Source organism: Miniopterus schreibersii (genome assembly GCF_964146895.1).
Source record: "Miniopterus schreibersii genome assembly, chromosome: 11".
NCBI lineage: Eukaryota > Metazoa > Chordata > Mammalia > Chiroptera > Miniopteridae > Miniopterus > Miniopterus schreibersii.
This window is the reverse complement of record NC_138111.1, coordinates 5,103,155-5,122,230: the sequence shown is the minus strand read 5'-3', so window position 1 is coordinate 5,122,230 and position 19,076 is coordinate 5,103,155. Positions and strand designations below refer to the sequence as shown.

Here is a 19,076-nt window from a genome sequence, read left to right as displayed (position 1 = left end):
GTGGGCTGAAGTGTCCTGGAGATGGAGGGTCTATTGAGTTCACTGAACATGGGCGGGTCCTTGCAAGTCCCATACCAGCAGTCCTCCGTGCCAGGAGGTGAGGGTCCCTGGGGGCCCCTGAGGGCCTGGCCACTTCACATGCTCAGGGATAGTTAGGTCTACACAGGGAGACTTCAGGGGATGACACCGCAGCAGGACGCACTGAGGTGGAGCCAGTGCAGGAAGTCCTAGTGTGATAGCAAATGTTGGAGCCCCAAAGTGCAGGGCTGTCTCCACTCTCCACAAATGGCCAACCTGGGACTCAGAGGACAAGCAGTGCCTCTGTCACACACCACAGTGAAGGGCCAGGATCAGACCTGTCCGTCTGACTCCAGGGCTCTGCCTCTAACCACAACTAATGCGACCCCTTCGCTTGTCAGTGCCTGTGACTGTCACCTGTCACAAGCCACCAGTCTGACATACAGGCAAACAGGCCCTGCTGATATTTATTCAGATTGCAGGTCACCTCCTCTGTCCCTGTCTCCTATGTTCTCTGTCTCCTGTCTCCCTCCCCCTCTTCCCTCTCTCACTCTTTTTCCAGCCCCATCATGATCTCCTTACTGGTCCTGCAGGAACTACTCCAGGGAAGAGGAGCTCACAGTCTCCTGCACCAGCCTCCAGGAGGCAGAGGGGACCATGGACTCAGCAGGGTCAAGAGCTGTAGGGTCAGTGGTCTGATCTTCTAGCTGTCCCTGCGCCTGGGCCCTTCACTGTGAACATCTGCAGTGTCACACGTTTGTCAGCAGCACTGGCCTGGGCCCGGCTGTGTGTGAATCCGTGTATGTGAGCTGGCTGCCTGTGTGTGCGCGCGTCTGTGTTCGCCCTGTGCTGGGGTGAGGGATCTGGCAGCAACTGGAGCCAGACAGAGACGGACTCACTCGCTTGGCCGTGGCTGCAGGGAGCACAGGGTCCAGCGGAGAGCCCAACACTGATGGGGAAGGTAGTGGGGGTCCTGGTCCAAGGTGGAAGTCCAGGGTTAAGGGGGCTCTAGTGACCTGTCAGATCAGAAGGGCCCCTGTGAGAGGGTCATTTGAGCTGGGACCCACCAAAAGGGGTTGCTGTGGAGGGGAGGAGGGGTGGGTGGAATTCCCGACAGAGGGAACAGCATTTCCAAAGGCTTCAAAGCAGAAAAGAGCAGGTGCATTCTGGGAGGTCAATGAGAAGGACATGCCCCACAAGGCCGTGCCACCGGTGGAGAGGGAAGCAGGCGGGAGGCTAACTCCCCCAGGACTGCCACCCCAGAACTCTCATGGCCAGTGCTACTGCAGGGGCCTGCCCCCATCAGTGTCCCCCAAGCCTCCAGCCTGAGATGGCTGAGTTTCTTCCTCAGTTACCTCCAGGGCTGGGCTCTGTGGACAGTGTTACCATGGTAGCAGCCCGTAGAAAGCCTTTGACTGAGAAATGTCACCTGCAGGAACCTGTCCTAAGTTAATGATTAAGGAATGGGATAGAGACGTAGCCAGAAGGTCACTCACCCGGCCTTGTTTAGGGAACAGAAAATTTGCAACATCCTAAATGCCCCTGAGAGGTGACTGGTTACATAAACTGGGGTCCATTCAGGCAATAGAATGCTGAGCGACCCTTACCCTAGGGCTCCAGGCCTCGGAAAGGGGAAGCATATTCTCCAAGGCCTGGAGGTCTGCCCAACACCCACAGCAATGCCACTGCCCTGCCGGGACGCCCCCCCCAAGAAGCCCAAGGTGTTGGGGGAAAACAAGTCTTTCTGATGCCAAAGGGAAGCTTGTTTTTATTGTGATGGTTAGACAATTTCTTTTACATGTCATCAAAGTAAAAGCACAGCATTTAAAACTTCACTTGGAGCTTGTGGGTCTCCAGGAATCTGGCTGAGGACTCCAGTTCTATTGGGAAAACAATCAGAGAAAAGTGACCCCATTTACATAAATTGCCACTTGGTTGAGGATACTGAGTGCCCGAAGGTGGGTCATGTGATTCAAAGCATGGGCGTTATGGGTCTCAGTAAGAAAATCTTGTGACCCGGGGTTAGGCAAAGACTTCTTAGCTGTGACACACATGAAATGCACAAACTGGAAGATAAAAAAAATGAATAAATTGGACCTCAACAAATTAAGAACTTGTGCTCTATGAAAGACACTGTTAAGAAAACTGAAAAGAGCCCTGGCCGGTGTGGCTCAGTTGGTTTGGCATCCTCCCAGTGCACCAAAAGGTTGCCAGCTTGATTCCCTGTCAGGGCACATGCCTGGGTTGCCAGCTTGATCCCCAGTTGGGGGCGTGCAGAAGGCAACGATATAAAAGGTACATTTGACTGTATTCCTTTCGCTCTCACGTATATGCTTCTCTCTCCCTCCCTCTCTAAAAATCAATAAAAAATCTTTAAGAAAGAAAGAGAGAGAGAGGAAAGAAAGAGGAAGGAAGGAAGGAAGGAAGGAAGGAAGGAAGGAAGGAAGGAAGGGAGGAAGGAAGGAAGGAAGGGAGGAAGGAAAAAAGAAAGAAAGAAAGAAAGGAAAGAAAGAAAGAAAGAAAGAAAGAAAGAAAGAAAGAAAGAAAGAAAGAAAGAAAGAAAGAAAGAAAAGAAAGAAGAAAGAGAAAGAAAGAAAAGCTGAAAAGACAATCCATAGACTGAGAGAAAAATCTTTGCAAATCACCTGTTTGACCATGTAACCCAGTAACAAGGGGACAATACAAAAAATTGGGCAGAAAAATTGAATAGACACTTTGCCAGAGAAGGTGTATGGGTTGCAAGTAAGCACATGAGAAATTATTCAGCACCCTGGGTCGTTTGGAAACTGCACACGACAGCCACAAGGAGACTGCGCTCGCTCTGGCCCGGCTAGACTTCAGGACTGAGTGCGCCGCGCTGCCAGGATGAGGCCGCTGGACTCCCGCAACCTGTAGCGGGGACAAAATCGAGGCAGCTCTGCACAAACGCCCGAGTGACAAAGTTTACTCAGCCCTGTTCCGAATCTGGAATCAACTCAAACGCCCTCCAGCCTGGTGAAGGGCTGAGGGAGCCTGAGCATCTCGCGGCAGGGAAGAGGGGCTGACCGTTCAGCGCCAGAGGCCGGACGCCAAGGCCAGCACGTGGAGACCAGCCAGAGCCCGCCAGGGCCGCGCCGCCCCAGGGCTGAGAGAGAGGGGAGTGGGGCGGGCCGGGGGACGGATCCCCATCCTGAACCCGACGCTAAATTTGTAAACAGCGCAGAGCTGCACGGTGTAAAAGGTACATTTGACTGTATTCCTTTAAAAAAATGGAAGAAACGGGTAAACGCTGCCACGGCGTCCACCGCCCCCCTCCAGGCCCACGGTTGGCGCCGACCCCCACTCGGGACCTCTCCCCGGCACGCCCCGTCCCTGGGCTTCCTGCCCTGCCTGACCCCAACCCAGGGGCTCTGCGGGCTGCGAGGCTCGTTCCCGCCCCCTCTGCCGGGGCGCCGCGACAGCCCCGCGTGCGGCAGCCCCGCTGCTCCAGGGCGCGGGGTGAGGCGCGGGTGGGTAGGCCCCGGGTGCCCTCCCCCTTCTCACCAGGGCTGGGGCGCGCCGAGAGGGGGGCGCGGAAGGGTGTGGCGGGGCCGCAGGCGCCTCCACCCCGGCCCCAGCACCCTGGCTCCCCTCCGCTGCGCCCCTCCCTCCTCTTGGGTCTTCATTCCCACCCCTGCGCGCCCTCGCCCCTCCTTCCCCGCTCTCTCTCCGCGCGCGCCCCCGCAGCGCCCCCTCCCAGCCCCCTTCCCCCTCTTCCTCTCCCCCGCGCGCCCCCTCCCAGCCCCCTCCCCCCTCTTCCTCTCCCCCGCGCGCCCCCGCAGCGCCCCCTCCCAGCCCCCCCTCTTCCTCTCCCCCGCGCGCCCCCTCCCAGCCCCCTCCCCCCTCTTCCTCTCCCCCGCGCGCCCCCGCAGCGCCCCCTCCCAGCCCCCTTTCCCCTCTTCCTCGCCCCCGCGCGCCCCCGCAGCGCCCCCTCCCAGCCCCCTTTCCCCTCTTCCTCTCCCCCGCGCGCCCCCGCAGCGCCCCCTCCCAGCCCCCTCCCCCCTCTCCCTCTCCCCCGCGCGCCCCCGCCGCTCCCCTCCCGCGGGCGGCCGGCGGAGGAGCGCGCCCTCGCGGGGACGCGGCGGGCGAGCGCGCGCGACGAGCGGCGGGAGCGCGGCCGTTGCGGGCCGGCCCGCGGGGCTGAGGCCGAGCGGGCCCGGCGCCCACCATGCGGCGGCTGCGGCGCCTGGCGCACCTGGTGCTCTTCTGCCCCTTCTCCAAGGGCTTGCAGGTAGGCGCGCCGCGGCCGGCCCTGGCCTGTGCCCACCCCGCCCGCCCGCCCGCCGCGCTCGGGCGGAGGCCGTGCGCGCGGCGTGTAGCCCTGGGAGGCGGGTGGGGGGCAGGGGCAGAATTCAGGACGCGTGACGAGTGGCCTCGGGGAGCCTGGGGGGCCGGGATGGGCGGGGTGGCTGCGGCGAGCGGAGAGGCCCCCGGCGCCCGTGCTGCGTGGTGGCAGCCCCTGCTCCCAGGGCTGAAGAAGGCCCCACCCCCCCTTGGGCTGGATGGACCCTGCTACCGGAGGCCCAGAAACCACACCAAAAACCTTCCTTTTTTTTCTACTTAAATATAAGGATTTTCTGTTGTGGAAAACTTGGGGCACAAAAATGCCCCAAGACGGACATACATAACCTCCCGCTGGGTTATCCCCCCCGCTAGGTTATCCCCCAGCCAGTCGAGTTTAGGGTGTGCCCTGACCCCACGTTGACCTTGCACAAGTCATGTGCTCGCCTGGGTCCTCTGTCTGCAGGGGAGGCCCAGGCTGCCTTGGGTGCCAGCTGCTGGGGGGGAACCCTGTCATCTCTGCATTGGGTGGTCCGAGCCAGGCCTGTATCAGTCTCAAATCGTCCAGGCCCCTCCTGTGGCTGTGATGCCCTACAGCACAGCCTTTCTGGGGCCAGGGCAGGCGTTCCTGCCAGGTTGGCGTCCTTGGCCCAGGGCCCCGCTGTCCTCAGCTGCTCCTTTCTGGGAAGAATTGGGGAGAAGTGTGGGAGCCTGGAAACACGCAGGTTACATGCCTGTGCCAGACGCCCTCCCTGCCCTCCCAGGTGGAGTGTGCTCTGGCCCCCAGCTCTGGTGGAAGGCCTCGACCACTGCAGGGGCAGCCCAGGAATGTCAGAGGGCTGGAGAGGGGTTCCTGTGAGTTCCCCTGATCTGAGCCCTGCCCTGTCCTCTATTAGTGTCGAGGACACACTCTGAGCCTCAGTTTCCCTGCCTATCAAACACCCTCCTGGGTTGGTGGTGCATGTAGGGAGCTAGCCCATGGGCCACAGATCATTGTGCTGTTACTGTCCCCCAAGCACCCCTCCCTACCCTCCCGTGGCTCCTCCCCAGGAGTAAGGCCTGCCCTGACCCAGGACTCACTCACCAGTGCAGGGCAACGGGATGGGGTCAGTGGCTGCCCCTGGAGGAAGTGCCAGTGGCAGATGAGGGCCTAGGATTCAGTCAGAGTTAGCCAGGTGGGGTCAGTGTATGGAAGGGCCACCACTGGAAGGCCAGGAAGGCTTGGTGCCTTGAGGGGGTGGGGTGGGGTGGGGTAAGGGAGTGGGCTGTGACTGGGGCCTCCTGCAGGCAGGCTCCTGCTCCTGCGATTGCTCTGTGAAGCCTGGTCTCCCCCACCCCCTGGTCCACTGGCTACAGCCTGCCCTCCTGTGGTCCCCCTAGGGCCCCAGTGCTGAAAGCCCACCCAGGCCCTGCCCACTATCACCTCAGGGGACCTTGTTCACCAGCAGTGGGAAGTCCTTGACCCTATCCTGCTCCAACACCCCCCAACTGCCTTGCCCCCCCACCCACTGTTTCTCTGCTTTCCTGTTTTTCCTTTTGAACAAATCTGACGGAAACAGACGCAGTGGCAGGAACAAGTGGGCCTGAGGCCCAACCCCCTCATTCTGCTCCAGGGCCACTCCAGTCCCCACTGCTCCTCAGTGGCCACTGAGGCGCCTAGCCTGTCCCCAGAGTTCTCCGGGTCCTCCTGCTACAGCCCTTCCCGGGGTGGCCAGCCATGTGCGTGGGTGCCAGGAAGTAGGAGGTGAGGACCCTGCCTCTCCTTGAAGAATTATAAAAAATGAATGCAGCTGGGGGTCTTGTGGCCTCTGTCTCAGGGCGGCCCCCAGCCCCCGGCTAACTTGGACCTAGGACTAACCACCAGAAACCCAGGACTGGAGTTGCAGCCCAGTCCACCAATGGGGGGAGCGTCGCCATCGCTGGCAGTGGTGCCTCCTCTGAGGACAGGCTGGCCTGAAGCCCTGAGCCCCTGCTCTCCTGGCTCCTGGGGCTCAGCTACTGCTCCTGGACAGCAGCCTGAGAGGCTGTGATTTGCCAGGACAGGGAGTGGGGAAGAGTGGTGGTGGTGTCCTTGAATCGGGGCTAAGGGTTGCATGCGAGACAGTGTCCCCAGCCCACCAGCTGTGGGCTCTGGGGCGCTCGTGCCCTATGATTCCACTTGTCATCTGGGGAAGCTGCCAGAGGGGCTGAGCCCTACATGGAAGCAGTTTCTGGCCACCTGAACATCAGAAGCTGTGTCTTATTTATTCTTTACTGTGGTACATTATACAATACAAAATTGACTGTCTTTACCATGTCTAAGTGCACAGCTTAGTGGCATTAGGTACATTCACCCTGTTGTGCAGCGGCCACCACCATGCTCTCCAGGACTTTCCCTCTTCCCCAAACTCACCCTCTGCCCATTGAGCACTCGCTCCCACCCCTCCCCTGGCCCCTGAACCCACCATCTATTTCCTGTCTCTGTGGATCTGAGTCCTCCGGGGACCTTGAATGAGTGGGATCCTACAGGATTTGTCCTTCTGCGACTGGCTTCTTTCACTGAGCATTATGACTTCAGGGCTTATCCACATTGTAGCAAGAATCAGGATTTCCTTCCTTTTAAAGGCGGAATGATAGATCCCGTCTTCTGTCAGTGGCACTTGGGTTGTGTCCCTACTTTGGCTGTTGGGAATACGCTGCTGTGAACATGGGCGTTAAGGCCGGGTCGCCAGGCTCGCCGGCCCACTGTGCGGCCGCGGCCCTGCCCTCTGCCCCAGCAGCCCCGAGGCCCATCCTCCCCCTGGCCTGGGTCCAGCCGAACTCTCCACCCATCGGAGGACAGAGTGACTGCCTGGTGATTCTCCAGCCTGCCCTTGTGTGGCGGTTACATGTCATTTTGAAATGAGGGCAAGACAGGAGGGAAATTTGTAAAAAAAAACCCTTTATTCGGCAAAATAAGGAGTTGACTACCCTGTATCCCCCCATTTTGAAATTGATTTTTACTTGCCCCCTGTATTTAAAAGTCTGGGCACCTGCCCCCACTTCGGAGTAGTGAACCTAGGGGGAGGAAGACAGGAGGAGACCCCAGACCATCCCTGGGCCTCAGGCAGTTCTGGACGCTGGGACAGGGCCGGCTGATGGGAAGGCGGGGTCTGTGAGAGGGGGTAACGCATCCCGAATGTGGCACTTCCTCATGTGCCCCTCACCCAGCAGGGCCGGCTGCCGGGCCTCAGGGTCAAGTACGTCTTTCTGGTCTGGCTGGGCATCTTTGCTGGCAGCTGGCTGGCGTACGTGAACTACTCGTCCTACGCAGAGCTCTGCCGCGGGCACGTCTGCCAGGTGGTCATCGTAAGTGTCCCCTTGGGCTGGGTGTCTGGGTTGACATGGGGCAGCAGGCTGAGTGCTCTGTCCCTCCCCTTGCTGGCCCACAGACAGGGACAGGCCTTCCTCAGAGGCCCTGCAGGGGGCTTTTAAGATGGATCCTCTGGCTGGCGGTGGAGGAGACTGGGGGTGGCGGAAGGCAGGACCATGGGGAGGCCATTGCAGGCACCCAGGAGAGCACCGGCCATTCGCTGGGGACGGACAGATGGGCAGACTCCAGAAGTTTGGGAGGGAGACTGGAACAGGCAGATGTTGGTGACCTTGAAGACCCCTTCTGGGGACAAGGGTCCATCAAAGGAGGCGGCAGGACGTGGTCCTCAGAGCTTCCTGCCTAGTCAACAGTCATGGTTTATAGACTCGGGGAGACCCCAGGACTTGAACTTGCCTGCAGTTGCCCCATATCAGCCGGGGCGGCTCAGAGTTTCTGCTGGTTGGAAGGTGAGGGGCACCTGTTTGGGTTCTGTGTGGTGACTGAAGCCAGCCTGCTCTGGCCAGGGTTCTTCGGGGGCCTAGTTTGGGAAAGTTTAGAGATGGTGGTAGGGAGGGGCATGAGGGTCTGGAGCACGGAGAGCCCATGTGACAGGACTTGCAAAGGGCTGGCCCCCGTGGTGCCTGGTTCTCAGATTGTTGGCTGAGTACCTACCTCCCAGGGGCCCGGCTAGCACAGGCCCCAAGGACACAGCCCTCACACTCAAGGCAGGAAAGGTCTTCAGGCCTGCTGTCTCTTCTTGGACTCCATTGTTCATTCCAGAAATGCTCGCTGGTGGCCTGCAGTGGCCAGGTCTGAGCTGGGCACAGACCCATGGCCAGGACCAGGGAGGCACTGCTGGTGGACAGCTCTGGGTGGGGGCATGGGTGTGGGCGTGGGTACAGCTGGAGAGGTCTAGAAGGCGCCGGGCAGCCAGGTGCCACATAGCAGTCAGCCCAGGGGCCATGGGGAGCAGATGCACTGTGGGACTGAGGGCAGTTGGTGGATGGGTCTCCCAGTGAGACTTGGGAGGAGGCCAGAGCTGGGGGTCTGGCCATTAGAGAGCAGTGAGCAAATGGTCAGTGTGACACACTTCCTTTGTGCCAGCAGCAGCCCCTCTCCCATCACCAAGAGAGCTGAGGGAGCCGCGGGGGAGCAGAGGAGGAATGGTCTCCACTCACCAGGAGGAAACTAGCCTCCGTGTTCCTGGGTGCCTTGGCCCGGCCAGCAGGCAGGGAGGTCCTCCACCCCAAAGGATCTGGTGTGCCTCCAAACTCTGGGGTGGCCCACCAGGGAACGTGGGTGGCAGACTGCTCTGCAGAGGCGCCCACTAGGGCCAGGCTGGGCATCCACAGAAGCTGAGGCAGGTGGTGTGCCCAGTGGCTGGAGGCTGCCTGACTACTGCAGCAGCTGTAGCAGTCTGGGCCCCTCTGTGAAGTGCTGTGGCCTAAGAGCCAGGGAGCCACTGGCAGATGTGATGAGGGCCTCAGCCTGCCACCCAGGGCTGCAACATGTAAAGGGTGGGGGAGGGCCTAGATCAGCCAGGGAGGAGCCCCTGAGTCCGTTTCCCAGGCCACTCCCTAGCATGTTCCTCCTCTCCTAGTGTGACCAGTACCGCAAGGGCATCATCTCGGGCTCCCTCTGCCAGGACCTGTGCCAGCTGCAAAAGGTGGAGTGGAGGACCTGCCACTCCTCTGTCCCTGGTCAGCAGGTGAGCCTGGTGGGGTGGGGCCCAGGGCCATGCCTGGAGACCCTCCCTCTATGTGTCTGGGGACTTGGGGCTTAGAGGCTGAGGCGCAGCGGGAGAGGGGCTTCTACACGGAGGATCCCTGTGGCCCATCCAGGTGTACAGCGGGCTCTGGCAGGGCAAGGAGGTGACCATCAAGTGTGGCATCGAAGAGAGCCTGAACTCCAAGGCCAGGTCAGATGCGGCCCCCCGGCGGGAGCTGGTGCTATTTGATAAGCCCACTCGGGGCACCTCAATTAAAGAGTTCCGGGAGATGACTCTCAGCTTTCTCAAGGTCAGTTGGCTCTCTTTCGGGCTGTGTGCAGTTCATGCCTGAGGATGTGTGCACAGAGCAGGAACCAGGCCAGGTGGGGGCCATATAGGCTGGCCAGGCTTCTGGCTAGCCCTCTAGCTCCAAGCAGATCCTTGCTCAGGATGGCCCACTAGGCAGAGAGCACCCTGCTCCCCGGGGCATCAGTAGGGGAGAGCAGGGAGCTGCAGGTGCAGAGGAGGTGGGGTGTGGCAGGAGCGAGTGAGAGCAGAAGAGAAGTGACTGGCCCCACCCAGCAAGCTCTCACCTCCTTGCTGAGGTGCCCACCCCTAGGCCCTCTGAGCATGGTGGAGACATGGGGACACAGTCCCTCGGAGCAGTTCTAGGAGAGAGGCAGGTGGGTGAGTGGTCAGGGTGGGCTTCCAGGAGGTGGCAGTTTGAGGCTGAGCTCCCCTAAGGTTTCAGATGTGCCGTGTCCCGCATGCAGCCCACCCAACTAGCACCCACGTGTCTGGCAGGACCATGCCAAGGCCGGCACCCTGCCACCTTAGCAACATGCTAGCTCTGAAATCACTGTCCTCTCTTTTGGTCCCAAACGTCAGGCGAACCTGGGAGACCTGCCCTCCCTGCCCGCACTGGTTGGACAGGTCCTGCTCATGGCTGACTTCAACAAGGACAGCAGGGTGTCCCTGGCCGAGGCCAAGTCCGTGTGGGCCCTGCTGCAGCGGAACGAGTTCCTGCTGTTGCTGTCCCTGCAGGACAAGGAGCACGCCTCCCGGCTGCTGGGCTTCTGCGGGGACCTGTACATCACTGAGGGTGTTCTGCATAGCTCCTGGCATGAGGCCGCGCTCCCACCCCTCCTGCGCCCACTGCTGCCCCCCGCCCTGCACCGTGCCCTGCAGCAGTGGCTGGGGCCTGCATGGCCCTGGCGGGCCAAGATCGCCATTGGCCTGCTGGAGTTTGTGGAGGAACTATTCCATGGCTCCTACGGGACCTTCTACATGTGTGAGACCACGCTGGCCAACGTGGGCTACACGGCCAAGCACGACTTCAGGATGGCTGACCTGCAGCAGGTGGCGCCAGAGGCCACTGTGCGCCGCTTCCTGCAGGGCCGCCACTGTGAGCACAGCTCAGACTGCACGTATGGGCGCGACTGTAGGGCGCCCTGCGACAAGCTCATGCGGCAGTGTAAGGGTGACCTCATCCAGCCCAACCTGGCCAAGGTGTGCGAGCTGCTACGGGACTACCTGCTGCCCGGCGCCCCCCACGACCTGCGCGAGGAGCTGGGCAAGCAGCTTCGCACCTGCACCACACTGAGCGGGCTGGCCAGCCAGGTGGAGGCCCACCACTCACTGGTGCTGAGCCACCTCAAGACCCTGCTGTGGAAGAAGATCTCCAACACCAAGTACTCCTGACAGTGGCTGGCCCAGAGCGGGGCCTCTAGCAGGGACTGCTGTCTAGGGGGTCTGGGCCCTAGCCCGCCCACTAGGGGCCCTGTAGCCACCTTTGCCCTTGGGGCCTCCTTCCTCACACTGTCACTGGACAAAGGACAGGGCTGGGCCCAGGCTGCTCCTTTCCAGCTCAGTAGTTCCTGTGATAATAGGTTCCTTCACTTTGCCCCTCCCTTCCCTTCAGGATCCAATAGCCCAGATGGACTGACCATTTAGCTGGAATAAGAGGCTGGAAGGGGGAGGGTAGGAAGGACCTGGAGCCTGACCAAGGGGACCCACCCAGGCCAAGTTGGGTTTTGTTACTTTCAAGAACATCTAATGTAAATAAATAGCTTTTCTGTGAGTACTCTGGAGTTCCCCTCACCCGGCCCTGGACCCTTGACCCCGCCCCCTGCCATCCAGAACACCCTTAACAGCTTGGGCATGGAAGTGAGGGCTGCCCTTGCCTTCTGCACAGAACAGTTCAGTTCTCAGGGTCATGGCTGCTGGAGGCCTCAGTGGGTGGTCCCAGAGCCTGCCTGGCCCCTCAAACTCCTAGAGCCAGTGTGAGGTAATTAACTGGGACAAGGGGGTGGTGTGATGGGATGCTGGAAGCTGACCCTCCTGTTTGGTTCCGAGGACCAGACCCCAACATGGCTTAGGGCCTGACTGCCGAAGGTGTGGATGGAGGCAGGACCAATGAGAACGGCGGTGTAGCAGCAAGTGGGGAATCGGGTCGATCTGCAGCGCTGGATACTCAGAACACAGCCCTGACCAGGAATCCTTTGCTGATTTCAGTGAACTGCTGGGTGTAAAAATCTATTATCTGGGGAAGAGCTGTGAATTTTCCCGTCCCTTACCAGCGAGAGGCCGTGCACCCTGGGGCCTGACACCCCTTCCCCACGGGGGGCCCCCACCAGTGAGAACACACACCTTCCCCATGTTTCAGACCCAGCCTATCACACGGGAAATGCACGTCAAGGCAGTTTATTCAAGACCAGCTTAGTCTCCAGTTTTGCCAACACGGAAATCCTTTCCTTGAAGGAAAATGCATTAAATTCTTCAGTTCACTTGAACACTTTGTCTGAAACACGTTCCAAAATTTCAACTGTAATACCCAATTCTTAGTACTAGCCCTTAAAGCTCATCCTAAATTTATCATAACTATTTTTCCCACCTCGATTCCCCCCTTGTGGGGGAAGATAACCCAAGCTGTAGGACCTAGGGGTTCTGGACACTTAAGAGGCTCCGCTTGAACACAAGCTTGAACTGTGCAGGTCCACTTAGATGTGGATTTTTTCAATAGGTTGGAAATTTTGATTTGCAAGTTTGAGAGAACAGCCAAGCCATGTTGCCTGGAAACCAAGAAAGTATGTCATGAGTGCATAAAATGTCATTCTATTTATAAATGATCTCGAGGTCCTGTGGCCTTGTCTTCATGTTTAGGGCAATACTGTAAACCTTGAACTATATACACTGGGACCCACATGCAGTGTCACTAGGGATGCTGGAGGTGCTCCCACAAAAGAAAGCCAGGATGCCACAAGAACTGAAAGTGCTTGACATGTACCTGCCTCTTCAAGATAAACTATTCCAGGTTAAGGACCAAAAGGGAAATTTATGAAGCCATCGTTACAGCTACTCCAACAGGCATGAAAACCTTATACTTTTCGTGAAAGACCCTCTTACCTGGAAATGAAAATGCATCTCTCATGCAGGCGCAGGACTGCTACAAGGCACACCTGCAGGCTGGCTGGAGGAAGTCATTACGTGACAACTTAAAAGCAAAAGCAAGCTGAGGATCTAATGCTGAAGAATTTAATGCCAGTAAAGGACGATCTGAAAATTTTAGAGATTTTTAAAAAAAATGTCAAGATTAACAAGTTCCCAGATACCCTTGAGAAAATCACGAAGGATATTCGCCTGAACAGGTTTTCAGTGCAGCAAAGTGCCCCGCCCCCAATGCCACATTTATCAGAAAAGCAAAGCAGCAGCACAGGACTGAAGGCAGAAGGGACAAGCTCACTCAACTGTTTTCTGCAAAAGCCTTTTGCCTTTGGGTTTCTGAGCAGGACCCCCAGCCTCGAAGGGAACACTAACGCCAGCTACCAGTCCTGGGTTGTACAAGGAGGCTGCACACCGAGAACCTTCTCTGCATTGGGTCAAGTGATGCTTTGTCCCCGAAGTCAGGAAGGACCTGGCCTGTGAGGGACTGCCTTTTAAAGTTCCTGACACTGCACAACACCCTGGCCACCCAGAGCAGAACCCTTGAGCAGCAAAATGGTTGACTTGCCCCCAAACACGTCTAATTTAGCCTCTGGATTGGGGGCTCATAAGGACCGTGAGGCTCCCTGGAAAGGTCTTCATGGAAGGGAATCTCAACAGAACACCATGGAAGTCTGGAAGGAACACACCACTGAAAATGCAGTGTTGTTACAAAGTAATTTATAGGAGAAATGAAGCAAGTCTGTGCCTGCCCCTCCCCTCCAGCCTCCGCCCCACTCAACAGAGCCCCCCACGACCCACTTCAGCTTCGTGAAGACCTGATGCAGTTAACAAGCTTGTCTGGTGTGTGTCTTTGTGTGTGGTACAGTATAGGCCTCTCATAACTAGAGAAACTGCCTATCACCACAGGCAAGTTTAAAAAAAAAATTTTCCAAAACTGCATTGTGAATATGACTGTAACATATGCATAAGTCTCATAACATTCATTCACTGTGTGTGTTGTCCAGTTTGTACCAATGCATGAATCGCCAAGACTGTAAATAAACGTGGTTTACTTTACCGGAAGAATCCTGTACACGATACATATAATTGCAGGGTCACCCAGCACCCCTTGCCATCCCTCTTAATAATGCATTAATGGCCTGCAGATTCTCCTGCACTGGAGACTGCTGCCAGCTCTGACCCACTCTTGCAGCGGACTCCCGGACCAGCAGCACCACAGGTTGCACCTTCCTGTTGTAATGTGAGTCAGGCAGTGTCTTCCTGCCTCTCCGCTCTTTCCAGGACCGAGGATGGTGCCTGGGCTGGTCCAGTGGGATCCCCAACTGTAGACAGAAAGAAAACCAGTGACTTCTGAGATGATCCCCCAGGGGCTGGACCACAACCCTCTCAGTGCACCAAGCCTCCTGCCCTTGGGCTGCAGCCCTCAGGACAGCAGAGCAGAAATGGTTTCTGGAATGAAGCCCCCCCTTCTCCCTGAGATGGCCAAGCCCAACTCTGTCTTCTGAACCTCCCCTCACCACCCAATTTCTGGTGGAGTCCATGTCAAAAGCAACAGACCCAGCCTCCTGCACAGTTCAAAGACCAACAGGAAGCCCCAGCTCTAAGGAAACGCCATGCCCCACAGCACACTTCTAAGTGAGATTCCACTCAATTACCAACAAGGACGGGCCCATTCTGCAGCCACAACTTCCAGCACCAAGATGGCCATTGGGCTCAGGGTGGGCGTGAGCCACCCTTGTCCTCTCTGGCAATTAGGCCCACTCACTCCCTGCCATTCCGTGTCTCCTCCTAGACAAGCCATGGAAAATCGAGCACCTCACATACGGAAAGGCTGCTCCCTCCCAAAACTTGGACTAAGGGCCACAGGAATAAAGGGCAATACAATACCCTGCTCGCCTGTGGTGCGCAGCTCCCGCCCTGCCCCATGCTTACCATGCAGTCCCCTCCCATACATCAGGGCCGGCCAGCTTGACCACAGGGATGATGTCCCTTCCCAGGCAGGGTCACAAGGCTCTGGGGGAGGCCAGGTGCCGTGTTGTGAGGCCCCTCAGCCTCCTGCCAGCAGCCAGAGCGTGCCATCTCAGTCTCATGAGAAATACAGCCACACCGCTCCCGACCCACAGACACGGTGAGAGGGACGAGTCTTTGCTGCCCTAAAGCACCAAGTTCCTGGGCAATATGCTACGCAGAAGTCAGTAACTAATACACCTCCACACAGGTGAGGTGACCAAGGTCAGCTGACAGTCACCTTGTCTCACTGAAAATGGAGGCTCTGGCCACTTGCAACACTGCCAACAAACTAAACCCTCACCTCTCCCACAGGCCTGGGACTGAGAAGTGCTTTTACCACAGGGCCATGAGCGTGTCCCCCAATACACGTACTGTTTACTTTTAACTTTGAAACGACTCACTCCCAGGCCTGGGTTTTGGAAGAAGCTGCTGCACAGTACAGACACAGAGAAGCTGAGGACAAGCATCCCTCTATGAGCATCATTTTGGGGACAGCACAGTACTCCTCCCATGGGTGCCAGGGCAGACCCTTTCCCAAATCAAAGGCCAACAGGCTCCAATTAGACGATGAACGACACCCCCCCCCCCCCCCCCGGAGGATAATTCCATACTCAGCCCTCAGCCAGATTCTGGCAAACCCAGAGTCCACCGTAAGGTCCAGAAGTCCTGACCCCAGTGAGCCATCCCCCTCCCAACTTACCTGTCCTGAAGGAGTCCTGGGGTGACTGCTCGCACCTGCCACTGACCAGCCTCGTGCCCTTCCCGGGCCCCTGGATCTGAGAAAGGAAAGAGGGTGAGAAGCCGGACAGGCATTCCTGCGCTGACCTGGGCTCCCTGAACCCTAATCAAAGTTGTTTTCTGATGGGACTCTGTAGCAGGGGGAGTCAACCTCTGCACTACTGACGTTTGGGGCCGCACCTGTGGACTGTAGCATCCCTGGTTTCTGCCCACTAGATGCCAGCAGCACCTGCCTATCTGATATCCTCACACAATGCCACGTGTCTTGGGAGGGTCACACAAGTTGCCCCTGTTGATACCCACTGATCTTACACTTAAAACACCTCCTCACCTGCAAGGAGACAAGGGCAGCCGGTCACACCTGCCATCCCAGTGGGGTTACCAAGAGTGGCCCCTGCACTCCCCAGTGCCCTGGCTGGGACAATCATTTGCAGAATTCACCCACTGAGGGGATCCACATGGGCCCTGAATTCCAACTCATTGACAGGCAAATGCAGGGAGTGAACCTCTGGCACCTCTCCTGCTCCTTGAAGTGCTCTGCTTGTCTCAAGGGTTCTTATAGTGTGTGTATTCATGTGTGAGGTGGCTCCTGACCGCCCACCCAGGGCCCCACAGGGAGTTCATACCAGCGTAGTGGTTCTTAGCCAGGGGTGCTCTGCCCAAGGACTGCTAAAAAGCCTCCTGCCCAGACTACAGAACATTCATTTCCAGGCAGGAGACCCTATCCTGGTCAATCCCATTTTACTGCGTTTGCCATGTGCATCTACACCCACCCACCTCATTCAGTCCTCAGAACAGCCTCATCTTACAGAGGAAAAGGAAAACCAAAGTGTTTAGGGTCTTGCCTGGGGTTCTGAACTGTAGCCTGAACAGGTCTGACTGCCGTGAACATGTAATCAAAATGCCAGCTGGCCGGGAGCTCCAAGGAATGTCAGGCTACAAACCATTCTTAGTGCTCACTGTTCTGAGCACTGAGCGTAGAAATAGCCACTTCACTTCCTCTTTGCCCTGATGTCACAGGTGCAGCACAGCAGCTGCGTCTGTGGTGCCGGCAGGTCCAGCACCTGCAGGGCAGCCATTCTCGCCCAGCTGCCTGGTCCAGGGCTCTAAGCCCTATACTTATACTACTCTCCCCACTCAGTACTTAAAACCGCCAAAGCTGCTGCTGACTGGGGAGTCCTTCACCTTTCCCACTGTCACCTTTCTGACTCCCAATGGGCAGCCCACAGTGGAGATTAAACACTTGGACCACCTTGCCAGCCCCTGGCAGCAGCTCAGTGTTTGAAGAACGTGGGGATTAGAGTGCAGCCAGGAGGGCCCTCCTTAGAGATTTCTGCACCCTCTCCCCCAGAGCTCCTAGAGAGGCCCTGACACAGCAGTCCACAAGACCAGAGGGGAGAGTGGCAACACAGGAAACAAGCAATGCTTGGCAACTTTTCAAACCTCACATGCTGGAGGTTTACTTGGCCCGTGGCACCGTCCCAAACCTTTAAATCCTACAACAGGATTTCTGGTGTATCTGAATGAGTAGCTATCCATGAATATTTTGTAACACTTAAACCTACCTAAAATAATTTGAATTATCAGATTGCTAGGTGACATTCATCAGCTCACCCTCCAAAGGAAAATTTTTGGTGCCATCTTTTTCATCCATGTGACAGTAAGGAACACTCAGATCTTCACCAAGCCAGCCCGAAACTTACTCACCTTTTCCACTCATCCTTGCGCCAGCAGCGGGCTCCTACCTCCTGCTGCCAGAGGCATGACAACCTCGTGACCCGAGGCCAGCCAAGAACTAGGAAAGAATTAAGAAGCTTTTACTCGATGGGCTTCAGGTTGCCAGCACACACCAGCAACCCAGGGCTTGGGTGCCATGTCAGGCTATCAACCATCCAGACGTTCACAGCCAGAACGCTAGGCGTAGACGAGCCTCTCTTCTCTCTGCCACCTAATGACACAGATGGGACACGGCAGCCACACCTGCAACGCCTCTAGGGGCAGTGTGCACCGAGGATAGTACCTGGCTTCAACCTCTTACCCGGTGTCCTTAGGATGTCACACAGAAGGGGCTGGATTTGCAAGCTACACCTGGGGGGCATGACCTATTCCAGCACCAACCTGTCAGCTCACCTGGGACCCCAGGACACCCTTCCAGGAGCTTAATTTCCAGCAAGCAAGCTCTCCAGAGAGAGAAACCTATTTATAGGAACCTTACAAGTCCTCAAAGCAGCACTTCACCCAGTCTGGGTTTTGCTGCATTTGGCCTTCTGCCACCAGGCCACCGCACCTCTAGAAAATAGCAGGCCGTGACCCCCCCCCCCCCCTTAACTTTCTGCTTAGGTCGAGTGTGGACAATGAAGGTTACAACGCAGCGGAATCGGACGAAAGACAAGGAGGCACTCGGCCTGGGATCCACTGGACACCAGGTGACTCGGGCACCAGGCCACCGCGCCAACCTGCAGCAGTCACACCCACTGCCATTCGGAAACCACTCAGTGAGCAGGGAGTCGACCCACCTTATAAAATAAGAACAGGTGACCCAAAGCATAAAGGGACGTCTTCAAGGCCCCGGCCCGTCAGCAAAGGCAGCGCACCCCGCGCCGCGATGAGCCGCGTGGACGAAGCCGGGGCGACGGCTCCCTTACCGCTCCCGCCTCCTCTCCACGGGGCGCGTCCACCGGAGGCTCCAAATCAGCAGGCGCCTCCTCCCTACCGCCCGCCCAGCAAGGCCGGGGGCGGCGGCGGGGCGGACGGGAGCGGCCTGGGCCACGAACCCCGAGGCGGTGCAAAGCCGCCATGGCCACGGCAACCTGCAGCTCCGCCGCCGCCCAGAAAGAGCGCAGGAAGGCGCCGCGAGCCTTTTATAGTGTGTACGGCGGCCCGCGCGGGCCAAGCCTCGCCAGCCCGCCCGGAGGCCGCAGCCGCAGCGCCCTCTAGTGGGCCCTCCCTTTCCCGCCCCGCCGGTCGGGATTCTCACCCTCCCGCCCGCGCTTGCGCCTGGGTCTGCTACGGGCCAGCCCTGCGCAGCCCCGGGTCCCCTTCCAGGAGGGTGGGACCCTGCAAAACGAGCGTTCTGGTGGGTCCTAGCTCCCGTGGGCAGCGGGACTGCGTGAGTCAGCCAGCCTGTGCAAAGCTCTTAGAGCAGCGCCAGCACTCCGCGATGTCTAACGTAGTCACTGTCCCCTGCCCCATCATGGCCCTGAGCTTGGAACCACTTCTTTGTTGGCTGCAGAAAAGAGGCACCCGATGAGAATCCGACAGGACTCTCTGTGACAGCAGTGTCTGTCATGGGGGCAGAGTGGGGGGTCCTATGGTGCACCCAGACCTGCCTCCTGGGTCTGGCCATTTGGGCCGAAGTCTGGGCAACCACATTGGCCACCTGGCCCTGGCATGGCCTGCAGTGCCCAGTCCCTGGGCAGATGGGTGTCCTCCCCTTGGAAGCGCAGCACAGACAGAAGGGGTCACAGGGGCCTGACTTTGTGGGGAGGGGCTGGCTGGTTTGGGGAAGGAAGGACTCCCTCCTCCCTT

At 58.1% G+C, this 19,076-nt stretch overlaps 1 protein-coding gene and 1 long non-coding RNA gene across 5 annotated transcripts; one reads left to right on the top strand and one right to left on the bottom strand.

Annotated features, from left to right (window-relative positions):
• The first annotated feature begins 4,111 nt into the window (after positions 1–4,111).
• DIPK1B (divergent protein kinase domain 1B) lies at positions 4,112–13,865 on the top strand. 4 transcript variants are annotated; one of them, XM_081151477.1, is made up of 5 exons: positions 4,112–4,267; positions 7,510–7,644; positions 9,249–9,356; positions 9,490–9,666; positions 10,245–13,865. In XM_081151477.1, exons 1-5 carry the CDS (start codon positions 4,205–4,207, stop codon positions 11,055–11,057), a joined length of 1,296 nt encoding a protein of 431 aa, XP_081007603.1. In that variant the 5' UTR covers positions 4,112–4,204; the 3' UTR covers positions 11,058–13,865. The 4 variants fall into 4 exon arrangements, with proteins under 4 accessions (XP_081007603.1, XP_081007605.1, XP_081007602.1 ...); XM_081151476.1 differs by having other exon boundaries at positions 4,129–4,267; positions 7,507–7,644; XM_081151479.1 differs by lacking the exon at positions 9,490–9,666.
• On the bottom strand, positions 13,833–18,387 carry LOC308563891. The gene is made up of 4 exons (XR_013999860.1): positions 18,065–18,387; positions 17,256–17,343; positions 15,511–15,586; positions 13,833–14,122 (listed from the first exon to the last, which is right to left on the bottom strand). It is a non-coding gene; the product is annotated as an uncharacterized lncRNA (long non-coding RNA).
• Positions 18,388–19,076: the final 689 nt, after the last annotated feature.